Raw genomic sequence first — 23,173 nt, forward strand, 5'->3', positions numbered from 1 at the left:
CAGGAGCACAAACCTAGACAGCATCTTAAAAAGCAGAGACATCACCTTGCCGACAAAGGTCCGTATAGTTAAAACTATGGTTTTCCCAGTAGTGATGTATGCAAGTGAGAGCTGGACCATGAAGAAGGCTGATCGCTGAAGAATTGATGCTTTTGAATTCTGGTGCTGGAGGAGACTCTTGAGAGTCCCATGGACTGCAAGAAGATCAAACCTCTCCATTCTGAAGGAAATCAGCCCTGAGTGCTCACTGGAAGGACAGATCCTGAAGCTGAGGCTCCAATACTTTGGCCACCTCATGAGAAGAGAAGACTCCCTGGAAAAGACCCTGATGTTGGGAAAGATGGAGGGCACAAGGAGAAGGGGACGACAGAGGACGAGATGGTTGGACAGTGTTCTCAAAGCCACCAACATGAGTCTGACCAAACTGCGGGAGGCAGTGGAAGACAGGAGTGCCTGGCGTGCTCTGGTCCATGGGGTCACGAAGAGTCGAACACAACTAAACAACAACAACAAAACAATCCCTATAATTCCCAAGAAAAAGGCTTCTGGTTGTTGTTGTTTTTACAAATGTTATTTTAAACATCCTTTGTATTTCATTGCATATCATTTGCTAGTAAGCCTTAACCTTACTACAAGACCATCACAAATATGTGTGCAAATAGCATAATTTTATAAAATTTAAAGTAAGTTAAACAACATGGAGAAAATGAGTGAGTATTCAAGGAATTTAATTTGCGAGCATAATGGGAAGGTCAGAGGTCATGTCAAATTCAATTACAAAATGATGTACAAAGCAAGTACCAATTAAGGAATGGATTATTTTAATGTATTTTAAATCTTTGTTGGAAGCCGCCTAGAGTGGCTGGGGAAACCCAGCCAGATGGGCGGGGTACAAATAATAATGATAATGATAATGGTAATGATAATAATAATAATAATAATAATAATAATAATAATAATAATTCTACATTCATCTTTATTTTGTCTTTAACACTCACTGGTTATTTTTGTTATACAGTTTTTAACCAATGAAGCATTTTTTAAAAAATTCTCTCTTAAAGGCATCCAAGTCGTGTATGGAAGGTATTTGACTCCCAGTAAGTTAGCAAAACCCAGGAGGCGCTGTGGGTTAAACCACAGAGTCTAGGGCTTGCTGATCAGATGGTCGACGGTTCGAATCCCTGCAACGGGGTGAGCTCCCGTTGTTCGGTCCCAGCTCCTGCGCACGTAGCAGTTCGAAAGCATGTCAAAGTGCAAGTAGATAAATAGGGACCACTCCAGCGGGAAGGTAAACGGCGTTTCCGTGCGCTGCTCTGGTTTGCCAGAAGCAGCTTTGTCATGCTGGCCACATGACCCGGAAGCTGTCTGCGGACAAACGCCGGCTCCCTTGGCCTATAGAGCGAGATGAGCGCCGCAACCCCAGAGTTGGACACGACTGGACCTGATGGTCAGGGGCCCCTTTACCCCTTACTTTTTAAGTTAGCCAAAATGTCTAAGACAGGTACAAATACCTGCTGGAAATGAAAAGTAAAAGAAGGCACCATTTATCATATCTGGTGGACGTGTAAGCTAATAAAAGCATTCTGGGAAATGATATAGAATGAATTGGGGGGGGGATGATTAATTATTTTTTAAAAAAAACCTGAAGCTTTTCTATTAGGATTTGTAGGTACTGATATTCCAAAGGAGCAGAAAATACTTTTTATGTACGCGATGACAGCTGCACGGATGTTACTAGCCCAGAGATGGAAAGAATAGATAGTGCCTGCCTACCAGAAAGACACAGGTGGCGCTGTGGGTTAAGCCACAGAGCCTAAAACTTGCTGATCAGAAGGTCAGCGGTTCGAATCCCCGCGACGGGGTGAGCTCCCGTTGATCGGTCCCTGCTCCTGCCCACCTAGCAGTTCAAAAGCACGTCAAAGTGCAAGTAGATAAATAGGTACCACTCTGGCGGGAAGATAAACGGTGTTTCCGTGCGCTGCTCTGGTTCACCAGAAGCGGCTTAGTCATGCTGGCCACATGACCTGGAAGCTGTATGCCGGCTTCTTCGGCCTATAGAGCGAGATGAGCGCCGCAACCCCAGAGTCGTCCGCGACTGGACCTAATGGTAAGGGTTCCCTTTACCTTTACCTTTACCAGAAAAGAATGGCAAATTAAACTGTTGGATTATGCCGAAATGGCAAAACTGACCAGAAAGCTCAGGAACCAAGAAGACCAAAACTTTAACAAAGAATGGGGGGGGGGGATTGCAACTTATCTGGGAGATGGAAACATTAGCAGGATTTCAATAGCACTTGTAACATAGCAAATACTATGGAGAAACTGGAGTGACATAAAAGATGGACCACTGAAGAATATGCAGTTGAAAAGGTTGACAACAGGACCCATGGAGGGGAAGGTGGGAAGACCTGTGGTTGGAAGTTCTGCAGTTTAACTGGGAACAAGTCCTTCCTTTTGTCTGTCCTAAATCTTCTAATGTTCAGCTTCATAGAATCATAGAGTTGGAAGAGACCACAAGGGCCATCCAGTCCAACCCCCTGCCAAGCAGGAAACACCATCAAAGCATTCTTGACATATGGCTGTCAAGCCTCTGCTTAAAGACCTCCAAAGAAGGAGACTCCACCACACTCCTGGGTAGCAAATTCCACTGTCGAACAGCTCTTACTGTCAGGAAGTTCTTCCTAATGTTTAGGTGGAATCTTCTTTCTTGAAGTTTGAATCCATTGCTCCATGTCCGCTTCTCTGGAACAGCAGAAAACAATCTTTCTCCCTCCTCCATATGACATCCTTTCATATATTTGAACATGGCTATCATATCACCCCTTAACCTTCTCTTCTCCAGGCTAAACATACCCAGCTCCCTAAGCCGTTCCTCATAAGGCATCGTTTCCAGGCCTTTGACCATTTTGGTTGCCCTCTTCTGGACACGTTCCAGCTTGTCAGTATCCTTCTTGAACTGTGGTGCCCAGAACTGGACACAGTACTCCAGGTGAGGTCTGACCAGAGCAGAATAAAGTGGTACTATTACTTCCCTAGATCTAGGTGCTATACTCCTATTGATGCAGCCCAGAATTGCATTGGCTTTTTTAGCTGCTGCATCACACTGCTGACTCATGTCAAGTCTATGGTCTACCAAGACTCCTAGATCCTTTTCACATGTACTGCTCTCAAGCCAGGTGTCACCCATCCTGTATTTGTGCCTTTCATTTTTTTGCCCAAGTGTAGTACCTTACATTTCTCCTTCAGAGGGTTGGACCACAACTTCTTGTGTTCTGAGAGAGGGAGAATAAACTAGATCGCCGCCAGGGACCCCCCCCTTGCAACCTATGGCAAGGAGCTGGAGCTAACAAACAAAAGTCCTCCTTCATATAGCTCAGGCTTCCTCAACCTCGGCCCTCCAGATGTTTTGAGACTACCATTCCCATCGTCCCTGACCGCTGGTCCTGCTAGCTAGGGATCATGGGAGTTGTAGGCCAAAAACATCTGGAGGGCCGAGGTTGAAGAAGCCTGATATCGCTCAACATTAAAATTGCAGAATCATAGCAAGGAAGTGGAAGAACGAAACGCTACCAGGGAATACAGAAAGGCAGATACCCATGTTGGAATATTTACAATTAGCGAACTTGACGGGATCAGAATATCAAAGCAAAAAATATCTAAAGAATGTAATTTTTTTAAAGATTATTTAAAACTTCATTGTACAAATAATTCCATATTGGCAGAAATAGAATGATATTGGTTAAGAAAGGGAATAAAGGAATGCATACAAGGTGGAAGAAAATGATATGGTACAGTATAAACCTGTGGGGGAAAAGGAAAATAAAAAAGGAAATAAAATAAAACCTACATACAGCAACCGTGTTTTGTGTTGTCTAGGCTCCTATGATGTAAGTCATGGGTCTCGCCTGCTAGCCTGCTCCCTAAAACATCACTGGTTTGCTCCTTTCTATATATAGGTTCTGCATGTACTGGTTGCAGGGCAACATGGGCAAATGGCTTGAGAGATACCTATTAGGTCCATAAATTACCATATAGCATATATTCAACAGAAAAAACAGCGGCAATTTGCTGTTGTCAAAGGACAGCGGGACATATAAAGGGCCCCATTCCCTTCAGTAGCTGAGGGCCTCATCAAACCTAAATCCGGCCCTGCCTCAAGAGCTAGGAACTGGGGAGTTTGCAATAAAATCACCCCTGGGAATTAATGTTCACTGTAAGACGAAACCCTGATTCCAGATGGGTCGTCGGTTGTAACAAAGGGAACCTGTTGCAGTTCTGAGTTCTATGGCTGTAGCTAAACCATAGGTGCCAAGTTCCGAATTGAAAAATCCGGGATCAGCAGCGCCGCAGCACCGGAAGTCGCTTCTACACACTTCCGGACATGTGTAGAAGCAACTTCCGATGCCGCTGTGCCCATTTCCAAAATGTCCACAGCGCCAGAAGTCGCTTCTACACATGTCCGGAAGTGCGTAGAAGCGACTTCTGGCGCTACAGACATTTTGGAAATGGGCACAGCGGCATCGGAAGTCACTTCTACGCATGTCTGGAAGTGCGTAGAAGCGACTTCCGGTGCCGCCGCGGCACCAGAAGAACATGGCTGCCGGCAGGAGCTCCGTAATCTGGGGGAATAGGGGGTATTTTGCCATTCGGGACACCTGCGGGAAACGGTAAGAAAATACGGGGGGTTTCCCGGGGGAAACGGGGTACTTGGCAGCTATGAGCTAAACCTTTCAAGTCTCCCCTGGACTCCCCATCAACCAGTCGGTGGGAATACTCTCTTAGTGGGCAGCCCATGGAAGACGGCAAATTTGGCCCCTCTGGAGCCCCCTGTTAGGTTTGGGGTGCTTTTTCTAACGTTGACCCTAAATCTAGCTCCCCTTTTAAAAGAAACCAGGGTGCTTTGCCCTATCTTTGGGCAGGGGAAAATATTATTTCTGATGGGTTCGAAAGCTGCAGATAAATATCGTGGGCTGCTATCATGCTGCTAAAAACATGTTCTCTAAGAAGTTTAGTTGAGATTCCTGCCTTGCAGGGGCGGGGGTGTCCCTCAAGATCCCTTCCAACCCTAAAATTATATGATTCAAAGTGCTTCACACACTTTCAAGTACGTAACTGCGTGTGCCAAACTGAAGCCCGTTATTTTTCTCCTTGTTTATAACGGTCCCGGCTTTCTATTGCCGTATTTGTCCGTCAGGATCTTAGCTGCCCATGTCTTGTTCCTCCTTGTCACTCATCCTAGTTTAAGGTGGCAGAACTGAGGATCTCTCCCTGTTAATGAGCGACGAAGTGTCAAATCTTCGTTGGGGGCGGAGGATGCAGAGGAGGAAGAAAATCATAAGACGTGCAGAAACCACTTAGGAGTGTGGCTTCAGGACCACGGACAGAGAACTAGATTTGCCTCCAGGGCAGAGATAAATTGGCTTTCATTCCTTCCACACACACACACCCAAATTACAAAAGCCTTGCATGTCAAGCGTACTTCCAACATCCACTGTACACGGAAGACAACGTAAGGCAAGCGCACAGCCAAGAAAACAAAAACAGCTAAAACCATTCTAAGGCAGATCAACATCAAACGAAACCTGCGTTAACTTCAGAGGGCAAATAACACTCTTTGTTTTCCTTGTTTTCCTCCTCCCCTCCCATCTATGGTTATAAATGGAAATTTGAATATAATTCAGATAACATTGTACGATGCAGTATAAAATGAAAGCACGGGGGACAGGGGTGGGTGGAGGGAAGTCTAAAGATTCAGAGAAACCTATAACGGGTATATGTATAAAATTGATTATATTTGAATGCAAACGATATTTGTAAAAACTGAATACACACACACACAAACACCATATTTTTCCGTGTATAGGGTTTTATTCTTTAAAAGTACAGTGGTACCTTGGTTTAAGAACAGCTTAGTTTATGAAGAACTTGTATTAAGAACGCTGCAAACCTGGAAGGAGGTGTTTTGGTTTGTGAACTTTGCCTTGGAAGTGGAACTCCTGTTGAGTGTAAATTGAGTCCCCTGCTGCTATGGGAAACCACACCTTGGTTTAAGGACGCTTTGGTTTAAGAACGGACTTTCCTGAAAAGTGGGAAGGCCAGGCTGTCTCCATTTATTCAACCATATGTCTTTACCCACTAAGAGTAAAAAAGTAGACTTTTCATAGAACGACTTGAGCCTCTGTGGTCCATTCAAGGTAAAGGTACCCCTGACCGTTAGGTCCAGTCACGGACGACTCTGGGGTTGCGGTGCTCATCTCGCTCTATAGGCCGAGGGATCCGGTGTTTGTCTGCAAACAGCTTCTGGGTCATGTGGCCAGCATGACAAAGCTGCTTCTGGCGAACCAGAGCAACACACAGAAACGCCGTTTACCTTCCCGCCGGAGCAGTACCTATTTATCTACTTGCACTTTGTGCTTTCGAACTGCTAGGTTGGCAGGAGCAGGGACCAAGCAATGGGAGCTCACCCCGTCACGGGGCTTCAAACCACTGACCTTCTGATCGGCCCTAGGCTCTGTGGTTTAGACCACAGCGCCACCTGCGTCCATTAAGTGTGCACTAATGTCACCTATTAGGACACAGCTGGCGCTGTGGGTTAAACCACAGAGCCTAGGGCTTGCTGAGCAGAATGTCGGCAGTTCGAATCCCCATGACGGGGTGAGCTCCCGTTGCTCGGACCCAGCTCCTGCCCACCTAGCAGTTCGAAAGCACAAAGTGCAAGTAGATAACTAGGTACCACTCCAGCGGGAAGGTAAACAGTGTTTCCATGTGCTGCTCTGGTTTGCCAGAAGTGGCTTAGTCATGATGGGCTTGAGGGCATCCTGAGCAAGTTTGCAGACGACACCAAAGTGGGAGCGGTGGCTAATACCCCAGAGGACAGGAACACACTTCAAAATGACCTTAACAGATTAGACAACTGGGCCAAAGCAAACAAGATGAATTTTAACAAGGAGAAATGTAAAGTACTACACTTGGGCAAAAAAAATGAAAGCCACAAATACAGGATGGGTGACACCTGGCTTGAGAGCAGTACATGTGAAAAGGATCTAGGAGTCTTGGTAGACCACAAACTTGACATGAGTCAACAGTGTGATGCAGCAGCTCAAAAAGCCAATGCAATTCTGGGCTGCATCAATAGGAGTATAGCATCTAGATCAAGGGAAGTAATAGTACCACTGTATTCTGCTCTGGTCAGACCTCACCTTGAGTACTGTGTCCAGTTCTGGGCACCACAGTTCAAGAAGGATACTGACAAGCTGGAACGTGTCCAGAAGAGGGCAACCAAAATGGTCAATGCTTGGCAGGGGGTTGGACTGGATGGCCCTTGTGGTCTCTTCCAACTCTATGATTCTATGATTCTATGCTGACCACATGACCCAGAAGCTGTACACCGGCTCCCTTGGCCAGTAAAGAGACATGAGTGCCGCAACCCCAAAGTCATTCGCGACTGGACCTAACGGTCAGGGGTCCCTTTACCTTGAATGTTACCTGTTAGGTACGGATCGAACCAAAAGTTTCCATCTAGTCCAATATTCTGTTCTCACAGTGGCCAGTCAGATGCACCGAGGGGAAGCCTGCAAACAGGGCACAAGCACAGCACCAACTCTTCCCAATTCCCAGGAACCGGTGTTGCCTCTGATGCTGCTATCATAATCCCGTAGCCATTGACAGCCCTCTCCTCCCTGAATCTGCCTGATACTCTTTTAAAGCCATGCAGGGTGGTAGCCCCCACTGCCTCCTGTGGCAGGGAGTTCCGTAGTTCAGCTATGGGCTGTGTGGAAAAGGACTTCCATGTTTTAGGTGCCAAAATCCCAAAGGAAGCAGAAAAGTCTATTTATGTACGCGACTGAGTGATTGCTACTAGCCCAGAGATGGAAAGAAGAAGGAAGTCCCCACCAGAGAAGAATGGCAGGTCAAGTTGATGGACTATGCCGAAATGACCAAAATAACCGGAAGAATCAGAAATCAGGAAGACCAAAAAATTATTAAGGAATGGGGGGGGGACTTTATAACCATCGTAAACAGCTAAAATAGTTAGCGGAACTGGAATAACACTTGTAGTTTAATGGTGAGTTTTGGACATAATGGAGATGCAAGAGATTTGGATTATTGTAAAAGATGCAGGAGGAAATGATTGACAATAGGACCCACAAAGGGAAGGAGGGAAGTTCAGGAGATTCTGTGGAATCTTGTTTCTATATTGTATATGCTGATATGCTATTATAAAAATTTAATTTGAAAAACTGAAAATAAATACATTTTCAGAAAGAGAAAAAGAAAAAGAACTTCCTTGCGTCTGCCAACGACACGCAACATTCAGCTTCATCGCGTAACCCCCAGATGGCCTTGTATGATAAGACTTAATTCTGCCTCCTTTCTTTGATGCAATGAGTCTAGGTTCAGGGGTCAAAAGAGACTGTGTGTCCCCCACCCCGCTTCAAAACACGCATCTATTAAAAATGCATGTTTATTGTGTTTTTCACATACATCTCACTTTTCCTCCAAGGATCTCAAGGTTCTTCCCCGTCATTATAGCCTCCAACCCTTCAAGGTTGCTTAGGTCATGGAAGAGAGCAGAGGCAAAGGTTGCCAGGGGCCAGTTAATCCCTCTGATTAGAGGGCATCTGGATTTCTAACATCGGCCAAAAAGCCAGCTCCTGGTTTGTTCTGGGCTCAATCCAAATTTTGGGTCCCAGAACAAAAAAAAGACACAGACCAACAAATCCCTACCACAAAGGCCATAGGATGTTAATCAGCCAAAGGCCTAGTTATAGAGAAACATTTATGCCTGGAGGCTAAAGATATGTTAATGAAGGTGCCAAGTGAGCCTCCCTGGAGCCACAGCACTGAAAGACCATCGCGGAGCTCTCCGTGGTCCTGAATGATGACTTTGTGCTCTCCATAGTACTGAAAGACCACATGAAACTCTCCATTGCGCAGAATGACCACTTGGAGCTTTCCAGGGTATTGAAACACAATCTTAAATTCCTTCATAACACTGAATGGCCACTCCAGAGCTCTCCGTGGTACCGCATGGCTTGCCTGAGCTCCCCACCTACTTGGGAGCTCTCTGCACTTCAGGGAAACAACTACCCCAAGCTCAGAGCTCTCCGTGGTGCTGAAAGACCACAGGACTACAACTCCTATCACCCTTGACCACTGGCCACGCCGGCTGCTGCTGAAGGGAGCTGTAGTCCAGCAAGATCTGGGGCGGGGGGCAGCAATGGGTTAAGGAAGGCTGCAAATGAATAAACAACCCTACCTCTTCCCATTGGTGGATGTAACGGATAAGCCTCGAAAGACGAAGCAGCCGCAAAAGGCTGAGGATCTTGGTGAAGCGGACGATGCGCAGAGCCCGGGCGGTCTTGTAGACCTCCGAGTCGATGCCCTTCTCCACGATGAGGAAAATATAATCCACAGGGATGGAGGAGACCAAGTCCACCACAAACCATGTCTTCAGGTACTTCTTCTTGATGCGCTCAGGGTCCAAGATGATCTCCGTGTTGTCCTCAAAGACGATCCCCGTCCGGAAGTTCATCACCAGGTCCATGAGGAAGAAGGTGTCAGACACCACGTTGAAGACGATCCAGGGAGCCGTGGTCTCGTCCTTGAAGAAGGTGATGCCAACGGGGATGATGATGAGGTTCCCCACCATGAAGAGAAGCATGGTGAAGTCCCAGTAGAACCTAGAGAGGGAAGGGGGAAAGACGTCTTAGGAACACAGGAGCCAGCCAAACAGAGAGTGTCATAGACGGATTGGATACGTGTTAAAATGTGTGTAAATTGCATAGAAATCGTTACAAAAAAATGATTGCCAAGTACTTGCAGTCATATTAATATTATTGTTGTTTTTTATCACCACTTGGGACACGGGTGGCGCTGTGGTCTAAACCCCTGATCCTCTTGGGCTTGCCGATCAGAAGGTCGGCGGTTCGAATCCCTGCAACGGAGTGAGCTCCAGTTGCTCTGCCCCAGTGTCCCAGCTCCTGCCCACCTGGCAGTTCGAAAGCACGCCAGCGCAAGTAGATAAATAGGTACCACTGTTGCGGGAAGGTAAACGGCATTTCCGTGTGCTGCTCTGGTTTCCGTCACAGTGTCCCGTTGTGCCAGAAGCGGCTTAGTCCTGCTGGCCACATGACCCAGAAAGCTGTCTGTGGACAAACACCGGCTCCCTCGGCCCAAAAGCGAGATGAGCACCGCAACCCCATGGCCGCCTTTGACTGGACGTAACCGTCCAGGGGTCCTTTACATTTTACCTTACCTTATTGATCATCATCATTAAGCAATACCTGATATTTTCAGAAGGTAAAATTAAAACGCTTTGGTTTTCCCAGAGCAGTTCATGTGCTTCTTCGCCAAACATATACTTGCCAAGCTAAACGTTGTTCGATCACACCAAAATAATACCAGATTTGACCCCCTCACCCCAAAAAAACGGTTTTTAATGAAGAAAGTTGCAAGAAGAACTAAGTTTCACCCCCTTAAAATGACACACCCTACTCTTATAGTTTGCAAAGTGCAGCGATTGAAGTGATACCCATTCAGCTCTGGAAAGAAGACAGAACTGAACTTTGAACATCGTAGGTGCCAACTCCCTGGGGCCCTGGAAGCACCCACAAAATTCCCCATGAAGCGGCCGGGCACCCACAAATTTTGGTCCCAGGGCTGTGCACTCTGCATGGCACCCACAACCTTGGGCACCCACGGTTGCGGGGCTAGGCCGGTACTCCTGATGACCATCATGTAACCCTGGAGATATGTAAAAAGATCTGCAGCATAAAAAATAAGGCACATCTTTCAGGGGAGAGAGAGGGGAGTTGGCTCCTGCCCCCCAAAGCTCATCCACACACCCTCCCTCCCTGATCCCCACCAGCCATGCGACTCGAACCATCAACGACCTTCCTCGAGAGCCTGCAAGGTCGGACGAGACAGCATGCAGCAATTTGGAGATGGCTGTGCATTGCCACTCAAGATTAAACGCTGCAACGCATTTCCACAAACACACTTGAATGCAGAGAGGGGTTCTAACAAGGGTGCTTATCGGGGGGCAGGGACAAGAACGATGGGGAAAGTCTGCCTTCTAAGGTAAGCTAACCCAGCTGTCAAGTGTGTCACAAGCTATGCCTGTACACCTGGAAATTGCCTTCTCTCCATTTTCCCATAGGTCCTGCTTTAGGTTGAAATCGCCTTGAGAACGAGAACGGTCCTCTTGTGCCTTGGAAACCTCACACGTCGATGGCTATATATTGCCACCCATCCCTCCAGCAGTGAACACGTTGGCTCCATGCTGACAAGAGATATCAGCACGCTTGGGTGAACCCCAAACTTACGGTATTAAACCATCCCTCCGCTCACCCCCCACCCCCACCCCAAAAACAGGCCACCAAAATTTGAACAGGCTACGTGAGCAGAATTACCTTGCATTATAGAATCTTAAGACTTGGAAGGGACCCCGGGGGTCATCTAGTCCAACCCCCTGCAATGCAGAAATCTCAACTAAGGCATCGAGGACAGATGGCCTTTCCACCAACTCTTTGCTTCTGTTTTATACATACAACAAGGTGGATCCGGGCTGAATTTTATGAGTTGCACCCAGTGCTTTTTTTCCCCCCCTTAAAAAAATGTTTAGGGGCACTCTCATTTTGACCCAAGAAAAATTGCCATTTTATAGTTCGAATCGGGGGAAATAAATACAGTAAATGGACAAAAGTGAGTGGTTACTGAACAACTCCAGGCACGCCTGGAAGAAGCGGACCATTTGGATCCCTTCAAGTTGGGATTCAGGCCTTATCATGGGACTGAAACTGCCTTGGTCGTGCTGGTTGATGATCTCCAGCAGGCTAGGGACAAAGCTGTTTCCTAGTTCTGCTGGATCTCTCAGCGGCTTTTGATACCATTGACCATAACATCCTTCTAGACCGTCTTGAGGGGCTGGGAGCTGGGGGCACTGTCATACTCATACAGTGGTTCCGCTCCTTCCTCCTGGGCCATGTTCAGAAAGGGGTGGTGGGGGATGGGTGTTCAGACCCCTGGACTCTCACTTGTGGGGTGCCTCAGGGCTCTGTCCTCTCCCCCATGCTTTTTAACATCTACATGCAGCCGCTGGGAGAGATCATCAGGGGGGTTGGGCTGGGTGTTCATCAGTATGCGGATGATACCCAGCTCTACCTCTCTTTCAAATCAGAACTAGTGAAGGCGGTGAAGGTCCTGTGTGAGTGCCTGGAGGTGGTTAGAAGATGGATGGCTGCTAACAGATTGAGGTTGATTTCTGACAAGACAGAAGTACTGTTTGTGGGGGACAGGAGGCGGGCAGGTGTGGAGGACTCCCTGGTCCTGAATGGGGTAACTGTGTCCCTGAAGGACCAGGTGTGCAGCCTGGGAGTCATTTTGAACTTACAGCTGTCCATGGAGGCGCAGGTCAATTCTGTGTCCAGGGCAGCTGTCTATCAGCTCCATCTGGTACGCAGGCTGAGACCCTACCGGCCCGCAGACTGTCTCGCCAGAGTGGTGCATGCTCTGGTTATCTCCCGCTTTGGACTACTGCAATTCACTCTACGTGGGGCTACCTTTGAAGGTGATCCAGGATGCGGCAGCTAGACTGGTGACTGGGAGTGGCCGCCAGGACCACATAACACCAGTCCTGAAAGACGTACATTGGCTCCCAGGATGTTTCTGAGCACAATTCAAAGTGTTGGTGCTGACCTTTTAAGCCCTCAACGGCCTGGACCCAGTATACCCGAAGGAGTGTCTCCACCCCCATCATTCTGCCCAGATACTGAGGTCCAGCTCCGAGGGCCTTCTCACGGTTCCCTCACTGCAAGAAGCCGAGTTACAGGTAACCAGGCAGAGGGCCTTTTCGGTAGTGGCGCCCACCCTGTGGAATGCCCTCCCACCAGAGGTCAAGGAAATAAACCGCTATTTGACTTTTAGAATACACCTGAAGGCAGCCCTGTTTAGGGAAGCTTTTAATGTTTAATAGATTATTGTATTTTAATGTTCTGTTGGAAGCCGCCCAGAGTGGCAGGGGAAGTCCAGCCAGATGGGCGGGGTATAAATAAATAAATAATAAATAAATAAATTATTATTATTATTATTATTATTATTATTATTATTATTATTACATCTCCTCCGCACTTTTAATGCCTCTCCTGGTCTTGGGAGACCAGGGTGGTGGAGAGCCTGTTGCAACAAGAGGGAGAGACACCCTGGCTTCTTCACCAGCCAGACTCCTCTCTGTCTTCTGGTCCCGCTCCTCTCCTGCCTCTGATTCTGGACTGCTCTCTGCCACAGACTCTCCCCGCTCACTAAACCCAGTTCCCTCTTCAGTTTCTGACGCCTTCTCCTCCCAGTCTTCTCCCTCTGACCACTCGCCGTCGTCCCGCCACCACTTCCCGGGCTCTGAGCCTTCTTCCCCTGGGGGGGGGTTTCCCTTGGGGTTTCCCCAGCTGGTGCCCCCCCACCGCTCCCCTGCCTCCAGCCAACCTGTGACACAAGGGGGCTCTTGCACTAGCAGATGGGTGAGTTGTAGCATGGCGTGACCGAAAAACGCAACGCAGCAAACTGCATGGAAACTTGTTGGAGAACCAACCTCCCAGCCAGGTCTCTTGCATAACAACATTTCCCCCGAGTTATACTGCTAAGTGAATTTAACTCTGTACTCCACGCTTAGGCCCCCGCTTCCAGGATAAAGCTCTACCGCACCACTTTTAAACAGCAAGGGCTTCCCGGGAACTGTAGTTTGCTAAGGGCGCTGCGAATTGTTAGAAGAACACACACACACGTGCTCCATCTTCCTCACGGAGCTATGTTTCCTGAAGTTCCCCACAAAGAGGGATTGTTTGAGAATTGTAGCTTTAAGGAGGGGAATTAGGGGTTCTCCGAACAATTCGCAACACCCACGATAAAACTACAGTTCCCAGGATTTTTAGGGGTGGGGGTGGGGAAAGCCACGGCCGCTTAAAATGGTGCAATACTGCACAGTGCCTTAGTTGGATGCAACCCAAGTTATTTTTGAAAGCCGGGGCAGAATCTTAAGAAACAGTGAGTGGGGAGACAGTTCTCTCCAGGGCTTGTAGACCCATAACTTGGAGACAGTAAACTGGGTGGAAAAGGAGAGAGGGAGCCATGTTTGACTCCTGACCTTAATCCAATGACAGCGTTTGGGAGCAGAGGGTTGCCACGGTAACTGCCTGTGACGTCACAGCCACGCAATTTTGACTTCAGGGATGCTGTGCTAGCTCCTGGGTACCCTTCAACTCTCCCTAGCGACTGCAGCAAAGGCTGAACCAAAAAAAAAAAAAAATCACCAGAGAGAGAAATAAAGAAAGAACAGAGGCGAGCTGGCCAGCCGTGTTATGAAGCAAACTGAAGAGCATTTGTGGATGTTGTTTTTTTAAGCATCCCAGAGTAGCGTAAGGTCCCAAAACACACGGCACAAAAGGAAAGAGGAGGGAGGAGGGAGAAAGCAAACTCAAGACACTGGTTCTATCTTCTTAGATTTCTCCTAATAACCAGCTGGAAAGGAAAAGTTTCAAGGCTAGAAATAGCCAAAGATTAACAGCTGCAGCTTCCCTGGGGGAGGGGGGAGGTCCTGGGAGTTGTAGTTTGTTCAGGGTGCTACGAATTGATAGGAAACTGTGAGAATTGACTTCTTACTCTATTCATTCATTGATTCATAAGCAAAAACAACTGACAACATAAGACCATTAAAAAAACCCCAACCTAAGTACAAAAATAAGAACCTAACATGCTCCTATAACAAACCCAAACCGCCCCAAAGATGAGCACCAGAGACCACAGACATGCTTCCAAATTTAGGGGCAAAGGATAAATGGAAATTTAAAGAAGTGATCCAGCCCTGCTTTCTGCATTAACTACAAGCAGATTTCTAGCTACTGGCCTGAAGCCCATTTTACAGATGGGGGAAACTGAGGCACCCTGCGCCGCCGGCATTGAGAGGTTATACCCAGAACCAGACGCCCATGGAGATTCTGGTTTCTCTCAGTTCTCCAAACACCCCTCCCGTTTTTATTTCTTGTCCCCGCCGACATCGGTGGTACCTCTCTCTCTGTCTCTCAACAAAAGGCGGGCTGGACAATCCACAGAGGTGTTTTGTTATTTAATACACCGTCCCACTGCGCCAGCACGAGGCAAAAAATAGCAAGCAACATCTTTGAAGGGGTGACCCGTAATGGCTACATTTTGTCCTTGGCTGGCTGCAGCCGGCCGGCCGGCTTTCCTCCCTTCTCCTCTCTCTCCCCACCTCCCCAGTTTGTAAACTGACCCCAATTCTCATCTACTGCAAAATTTCCTCGTGGCTATTTGGGATGCAGAGCTGCAGAGATTTGGGGAGGGGGGGACGGCAGAGGAAGAGGAGGAGGGCCAGAGATGGATGGAGGATAGGGCAGGAACATGCACAGAGAGAGGGAGAGAAAGAGAGCGGCTAGAGGAGGGTTTGAGCAGCAGACCGGTTTGAGAGGCTGATGGACCCAACTGGGGGGGAGCCTTAGCCAATTAAAAGCATGTTATCATTCCTTGAAGGAGAACTACCAGATTTTTCTGTGGATAACACTCCACCATGTATAAGACGACCCCTATTTGTCAACTAGGATGTCATATAGAGGAGGGAGAAAGGTTGCTTTCTGCTGCTCCAGAGAAGCAGACACGGAGCAATGGATTCAAACTACAAGAAAGAAGATTCCACCTCAACATTAGGAAGAACTTCCTGACAGTAAGAGCTGTTCGGCAGTGGAATTTGCTGTCAAGGAGTGTGGTGGAGTCTCCTTCTTTGGAGGTCTTTAAGCAGAGGCTTGACAGCCATCTGTCAGGAATGCTTTGATGGTGTTTCCTGCTTGGCAGGGGGTTGGACTGGATGGCCCTTGTGGTCTCTTCCAACTCTATGATTCTATGATTCAAAGTTGTTGAGCTTCTTTTGGAGGGAAATTGCCCAGAGTTATTAAGCTTTTTTGGGGGGGGAGCACCACCGCCGATTGCTCTACAGTCTGCCCGCCACTGCAAATCACACGCATCAAGGCGGCCACTGAGCATTCAGACCGCAAAGCTGACCCGCTCACTCAACGCAACCACAGCCAATTGCACGCACGCCTTGCCGCTGCCACAAATTGACATCCAATTGCCGCGGCCGCAGCCAATCGTTAGCAGGCCTTTGCCGCAGCAAACAATCACACGCACAAACACCGCTGCAAATCTCCTGCCACCAATGGCCCGTAGCCACCACTGCTATCCGTGTCTAAGACGACATGCAATTTTGGCCTTTTATTTCTAACAACAAAATATCGTTTTATACGTGGAAGAATACGGTACAGTACTTCAGAGGACGAGATGGTTGGACAGTGTTCTCGAAGCTACCAACATGAGTCTGACCAAACTGCGGGAGGCAGTGGAAGACAGGAGGGCCTGGCGTGCTATGGTCCATGGGGTCACGAAGAGTTGGATACGACTAAACCACTAAACAGCAACAACAAGGCTTGCTAAGATGTCTAAGACTGAACCAAATAAGTGCTGGAGATGCAATGAGATCAAGGGGAACCTCCTTTCATATATGGTGGGCCTGTAAATGGGTAAAAGGGAATTGGGGAAAAATTATAATGAATTGGAAAAAAATGTTTTAAAGCACTTCCAAAACAAAAAAACAAAAAAACCAGAGTCCTTTTCGTTGGGGATAGTTCAGATGGAAATTCCCAGGTGTCAAAAAAAGGTCATTTGTGTATGCCACTACTGCTGCCCATGTTTTGTATTGTTATAACTCTACACTTGTAAAATCAAATAAAAAAATATTTGGAGGGGGGATCTGTGGAACTCACTGCCACAGGAGAAAGTGAAGGCCGCCAGCTTGGATGGCTTTAACAGAGGATTAAATAAATTCAATGCTTCTGAATCCCAGTGGCTGGAAAAGGCAGGAGGGGGGGAGAGCTCTTGTGCTCAAGGGGCCACTGGCCTGATCCAGCGGACTCTTTTGGTTTGTTTGTTCCTAGGTACTCTGGACCCTCTTGATGCCCAGAGACCAGGGTTCAAACAGCGATATGAATGATGCTAGCTGAAATCTCGCTGGCCACAGATCTCAAAGCCTGCACTTGGGGGGGGGAGGGGGGAGAAGAGACAAGAGGCCGTCACTCGGGGACAGTGGTGTAGCTGGACTATTAAAATATACATTTCGGAAAAACCCAGAAGTGCTGGACTCAGAGGCAGACGAATCTGGTAAGAGCAGAAGTGGGTGGGAGATGTTTGCCTGGTATCCTTTTTCAGTCCGCTCGAATTCCATTTTCCAGGCAGCCACCAGGGGGAGAAAGCCTTTGAGACCCCAGGCTTTCCGTGGGCAGCTGGAGTACTGCAATGCGCTCTTCGCAGGGCTCCCCTTGGAAACGTCAGCCTGTGCTGAATTTTGCAGTCAAAACAATGACCGGTGGAATGATCGAATCACTCTTTATCACCCTCTTTATCAAATACATTGGCTACTGGGCTCATTTCTGGGTGCAATTCAGAGCACTGTTTATTACGGCCTCGGTCCAGTATACCTGAAAGAGCGTCTCCACCCCCATCGTTCTGCCCGGACACTGAGGTCCAGCGCCGAGGGCCTTCTGGTGGTTCCCTCGCTACGAGAAGCCAAGTTACAGGGAACCAGGCAGAGGGCCTTCTCGGTAGTGGCACCCACCCTGTGGAATGCCCTCCCACCAGAGGTCAAAGAAAACAACAATTACCAGACCTTTAGAAGGCATCTCAAGGCAGCCCTGTTTAGGGAAGCTTTTAATGTTTGATTTCTGTATTTTAATGTTTTGTTGGAACCCGGCCAGATGGGCGGGGTATAAATAATAAATTATTATTATTATTATTATTATTATTATTATTATTATTATTATTATTACCTCTGAAGCTCTAGTGTCAAAAGGGAGAAAGATCATTGAGGGATCTCCTTCCTGTTAATTTTACAGTTTAATTTTCCACATTATCAATCATATAAACGGAAAACAATACTGAAACTCTGAATATCCCCCCCCACCCTATGACTCCCCTCAATTTCCCCTTTCGGCAATTTGCTACCTGCTTAATTTATTTTTTCCTTATTTTGTTAACCTTTAAATTAAATGCTCTTTCCAATTATGTCTTGCGCTTAATTAATATCCAAATTCCTATTTCTTAATCTTTACATTTGTTTTCTTAGTTGTGAGTGTTTGCTCAAATCCTGCTAGTGAGTCCAATTCTTTACAATGTTTCTGTAGATACAGCATCAAAGGTTCCAAGTCAGTGTGGTGTAGTGGTTAAGAGCAGTAGACTCGTAATCTGGTGAACCGGGTTCGATTCCCTGCTCCTCCACATGCAGCGAAGGGCTAGTCACATTTCTCTGAAGTCTCTCAGCCCCACTCACCTCACAGAGTGTTTGAATCATAGAATCGTAGAGTTGGAAGAGACCACAAGGGCCATCCAGTCCAACCCCCTGCCGAGCAGGAAACACCATCAAAGCATTCTTGACATATGGCTGTCAAGCCTCTGCTTAAAGACCTTCAAAGAAGGAGACTCCACCACACTCCTTGGTAGCAAATTCCACTGCCGAACAGCTCTTACTGTCAGGAAGTTCTTCCTAATGTTGAGGTGGAATGTCGGTGGTACGGGGCTTAGTTTTATGCGTCACAGAAAACCTGTGCAAATAATTGGAGGTGGGCTACCGCAGTGCACTGCTCCTGGGGCAACCCTTGGAAGCCAATCTGGAATTTCACAGCGTAGCTGACGTTTTGACCAGGGACCTTTTGCAGTGAAGACCAGGTATGGCTATCGCCCTGTCACCCACGTCGTTAAAACGATTACATATCCCAAAGGGTGATAACCGCAGACAGTGTAAAAAGAACTGAGAACGCTGCTCAGTAAATGAGGCTTAACGACTTAAAAATAGCAATAGTGGTGAAAGCTTCCTGAAAGGGAGAAGATGATCTGTGTGCTTTGAGACAGGGGAGGGGGGGCCTTGGGATGTGCGAGAGAGCTGTTGCAGCTGATATTTAAGAACGGGAAGGAATAAGAAGAATATTTCTGTTTTACCATATGTGGTGGAGTTGTAAAGTAATCAAAAATAATTGGGAAATCATTTATAATGAACTGAAGAAGATGTTCAAGATAACTTTTGTTAAAAAGCCAGAAGCTTTTTTGTTTGGCATTACAGTGCTACCTCTGATTAAGATGTCAAAGGCCTGGAAACGATGCCTTACGAGGAACGGCTTAGGGAACTGGGTATGTTTAGCCTGGAGAAGAGAAGGTTAAGGGGTGATATGATAGCCATGTTCAAATATATAGAGAGGTGAGAGAAAGGTGGTTTTCTGCTGCTCCAGAGAAGCGGACACGGAGCAATGGATTCAAACTACAAGAAAGAAGATTCCACCTAAACATTAGGAAGAATTTCCTGACAGTAAGAGCTGTTCGGCAGTGGAATTTGCTGCGAAGGAGTGTGGTGGAGTCTCCTTCTTTGGAAGTCTTTAAGCAGAGGCTTGACAGGCATATGTCAAGAATGCTTTGATGGTGTTTCCTGCTCGGCAGGGGGTTGGACTGGATGGCCCTTGTGGTCTCTTCCATCTATGATTTTATGATTCTACTAGTGGTTTTCAGCCCGTTCAATAACGGGCGCTAGAATCCTGGGGTTCGGAGAAGCGCTTGCGCAGCGCTTCTCCGAACCCTGGGACCTGTCCTTGCTGTCGGCGGCAGGGGGACAGGAACGGAGGAGGAGAAAGCGCTGCTTTTTCCTTCTCCGTTCCTCTCCCGCAGCCGCCGACAGGAAGCAGATATCCCAGGGTTCGGAGAAGCGCTTGCGCAGCGCTTCTCCGAACCCTGGGACCCGTCCTTGCTGTCGGCGGCAGGGGGACAGGAACGGAGGAGGAGAAAGCGATGCTTTCTCCTTCTCCGTTCCTCTCCCGCAGCCGCCGACAGGAAGCAGACATCCCAGGGTTCGGAGAAGCGCTTGCGCAGCGCTTCTCCGAACCCTGGGACCCGTCCTTGCTGTCGGCGGCAGGGGGACAGGAACGGAGGAGGAGAAAGCGCTGCTTTTTCCTTCTCCGTTCCTCTCCCGCAGCCGCCGACAGGAAGCAGATATCCCAGGGTTCGGAGAAGCGCTTGCGCAGCGCTTCTCCGAACCCTGGGACCTGTCCTTGCTGTCGGCGGCAGGGGGACAGGAACGGAGGAGGAGAAAGCGCTGCTTTCTCCTTCTCCGTTCCTCTCCCGCAGCCGCCGACAGGAAGCAGACATCCCAGGGTTCGGAGAAGCGCTTGCGCAGCGCTTCTCCGAACCCTGGGACCCGTCCTTGCTGTCGGCGGCAGGGGGACAGGAACGGAGGAGGAGAAAGCGGCGCTTTCTCCTCCTTCCTTCCTCTCCCCCAGCCGCCGACAGGAAGGACGCGCGCACTCTCCCCCCCCCGCCTCCTCCAACCGCCGCTCCTCACGGCCAGGGAGGGTTGTGAGGAGGCCTTCGCCGGCCTCCACCCCGGCGGGAGCGGCGGTTGGAGGAGGCAGAGTGGGGGGAGAGTGCGCGCGCGCAGTCTCTGCTGTCCAATCCCTGTATCCCTGGGGCACATGCGCAGTGACCCAGGGACACACGGGACAGCTTGGACGCAGGGACAACATGGACATTATTATATAGGATGACTTCGTGGAAAGCATGACCTCCATCGGGCTGTCCCTGAATAAGTCTGGCCCAACTCATAGCTACGGACATGCCTTAGACCTGGTGTTCACCTCTATGGATGTTGGTGATCTGACACTGAGTAAAAGCGAAACTAAAGAAGTGCCATGGTCAGATCACTTCCTGGTGCAACTGACTTTTAGAAGACATCAGAAGGCAGCCCTGTTTAGGGAAGCTTTTAATGTTTAATAGACTATTGTATTTTAATATTTTGTTGGAAGCCGCCGAGAGTGGCTGGGGAAACCCAGCCAGATGGGCAGGGTATAAATATATTATTATTATTATTATTATTATTATTATTATTATTATTATTATTAGGTCCAGGGTCATGAGTAAAACTTCCCCCGCCATGCTGACTTACATCCAAGGTCTCTGCTTTGGATCCAGAAAGTGATCTTAATGTTCCACACTTTATAAATGATTCAGAGTTGAACACTTCTCTCTCCAAAGCCATTTGAAATCTGTTCAAAAGGGAAAGACAGCCCAAATGGGGTATGCGAGACAGAGAGAGAGTACACTCCATTCATTTGCAAATCACACTAGGGAAAAAGGTTGAAGGGGCTGGTGCACAAGGCGCAGAAAATGGGAACATCTCAGTTAAAGAGGGGTCTTCTTCCCCTACATACTGGTTAGAGTGTTCGACTAGGGCTGTGGAGCACAAGATTCAAATCCTCCCACTCAGCCCTGGGACTCAGTGGGCAACCTTGCAAACGAAATACAGGTAATGAATAAATAAATACTAAAGGGAGTCTGATACTGAGTAAAAATATATGTGCAGTGGTACCTTGGTTCTCAAACTTAATCCGTCCCGGAAGTCCGTTCCAAAACCAAAGCGTTCCGAAACCAAGGCGCGCTTTCCCATGGAAAGTCATGCGGAACAGATCAATCCATTCCAGACTTTTAAAAACAACCCCTAAAACAGCGATTTCACATGGATGTTGCTATCTAACGAGACCACTGATCCATAAAATGAAAACCAGTAGCTGGACGGGGTTCCACACAGTCACAAAAACAATAAAGAGCCACAAAAACAAAACGCAAAATAAATAGCAGAAACAGACAGACCCCAGCGTAACACAAATGGAAGCATAACACTCAAAACGGAGCACGTTCGACTTCCGGAAAACCTTGGCAGACCAGAACACCTACTTCTGGGCTTGCAGTGTTTGGGTTCCAAGTTGTTTTGAGTACCAAGGCGCTTGAGAACCAAAGTACAGTACCAGTGTCGGAAGTTTGTTTTCAGCACCATGGACAACACCCTGAGCAATAAGGATTTCTGATGGCTGGGACTCAGCTGATAACTGCTCCGTTGCAATGTCCCAAACTAGCTCCCCGTTTTCAACTATTTTGCGGATGGGGGTGGGAGGGACAGTAATAATAATAAAAAACCCATTGGGGGGGGGGTGAAACCTAGACATTCCATTGCAGTGACTGCAACCCAGGTTTCATGCACCATTTGGTGATTAGCTTATATATGTGAGCTTTATATATATTGCCCCATGGCAAAAAAAACCAAAACATGGGCTGATCTGCACTTCCCTGCCTACGCTGAAGAATGCTTCTTAGGTGATCTTTCTTGACAAGGTGTGTGGGGGACTCCCAACACAGATGCAGGGATTATAAACGGCCATAAAAGCTCACCCTCCTAGCACCGCAACCTTGATCAGTGCTGGAAACCACAGAGCCTCTTGGGATTGCCGATCGGAAGGTCGGCAGTTCGAATCCCCGTGACGGGGTGAGCTCCCGTTGCTCGGTCCCTGCTCCTCCCCACCTAGCCGTTCGAAAGCATGCCAAAGTGCAAGTAGATAAATAGGCACCGCTACAGCAGGAAGGTAAACAGCATTTCTGTGCGCTGCTCTGGTTCGCCAGAAGCGGCTTAGTCATGCTGGTCACATGAACCGTCTCCCTCGGCCAATAACGCGAGATGAGTGCCGCAATCCCAGAGTCGTCCACAACTGGACCTAACAGTCAGGGGTCCCTTTACCTTTACCTTTACAAAAAAGCTATAGCTTAGGGCCCCACTCTCTTGCGAGCCCCCAAAAAATTCAAAAGAAAAAAAACACACCTAGATGTACATTTCCAAAACGTAAGATAAAAAACAAATAAAACCTACATACAGCAACAGTGTTTTGTGTTGTGTCGGCTCCTATGATGTAAGTCATGGGCCCCGCCTGCTAGCCTGCTCCCTAAAATATCACGGGTTTGCTCCTTTCTATATATAGGGTGCCTACATTCTGCATCTGCAAATGGCTTGAGATACCTATGAGGTCCATAAACGACCATCTAGCATATATTCAACACAAAAAAACAGCGACAATTTGTTGTTGACAAAGGACAGCTGGACATATCAAGGGCCCCATTACCTTCAGTAGCTGAGGGCCTCATCCAACCTAAATCCGGCCCTGATCTTGATATAATTTCTTCACTATGGTGAATGATTTTCCCCCTCCTGTGCCCATCCGTCACATCCCTGGCTGCTTCAAAACTAATCCCCTATCGGTTT

General features: G+C 47.9%; 1 protein-coding gene across 1 annotated transcript in view; it reads right to left on the reverse strand.

Annotated features, from left to right (window-relative positions):
* Positions 1-23,173, reverse strand: part of HCN2 (hyperpolarization activated cyclic nucleotide gated potassium and sodium channel 2) — a 59,099-nt gene that overhangs the window by 18,606 nt on the left and 17,320 nt on the right. The window contains exon 3 of the mRNA XM_060275228.2: positions 9,260-9,683. Within this exon, the coding sequence (XP_060131211.2) occupies positions 9,260-9,683 (424 nt within the window). The remainder of the gene's footprint in view (positions 1-9,259; positions 9,684-23,173) is intronic.

The sequence above is a fragment of the Zootoca vivipara genome, chromosome 6, assembly GCF_965207765.1.
Source record: "Zootoca vivipara chromosome 6, rZooViv2.hap1.1, whole genome shotgun sequence".
Lineage (NCBI taxonomy): Eukaryota > Metazoa > Chordata > Lepidosauria > Squamata > Lacertidae > Zootoca > Zootoca vivipara.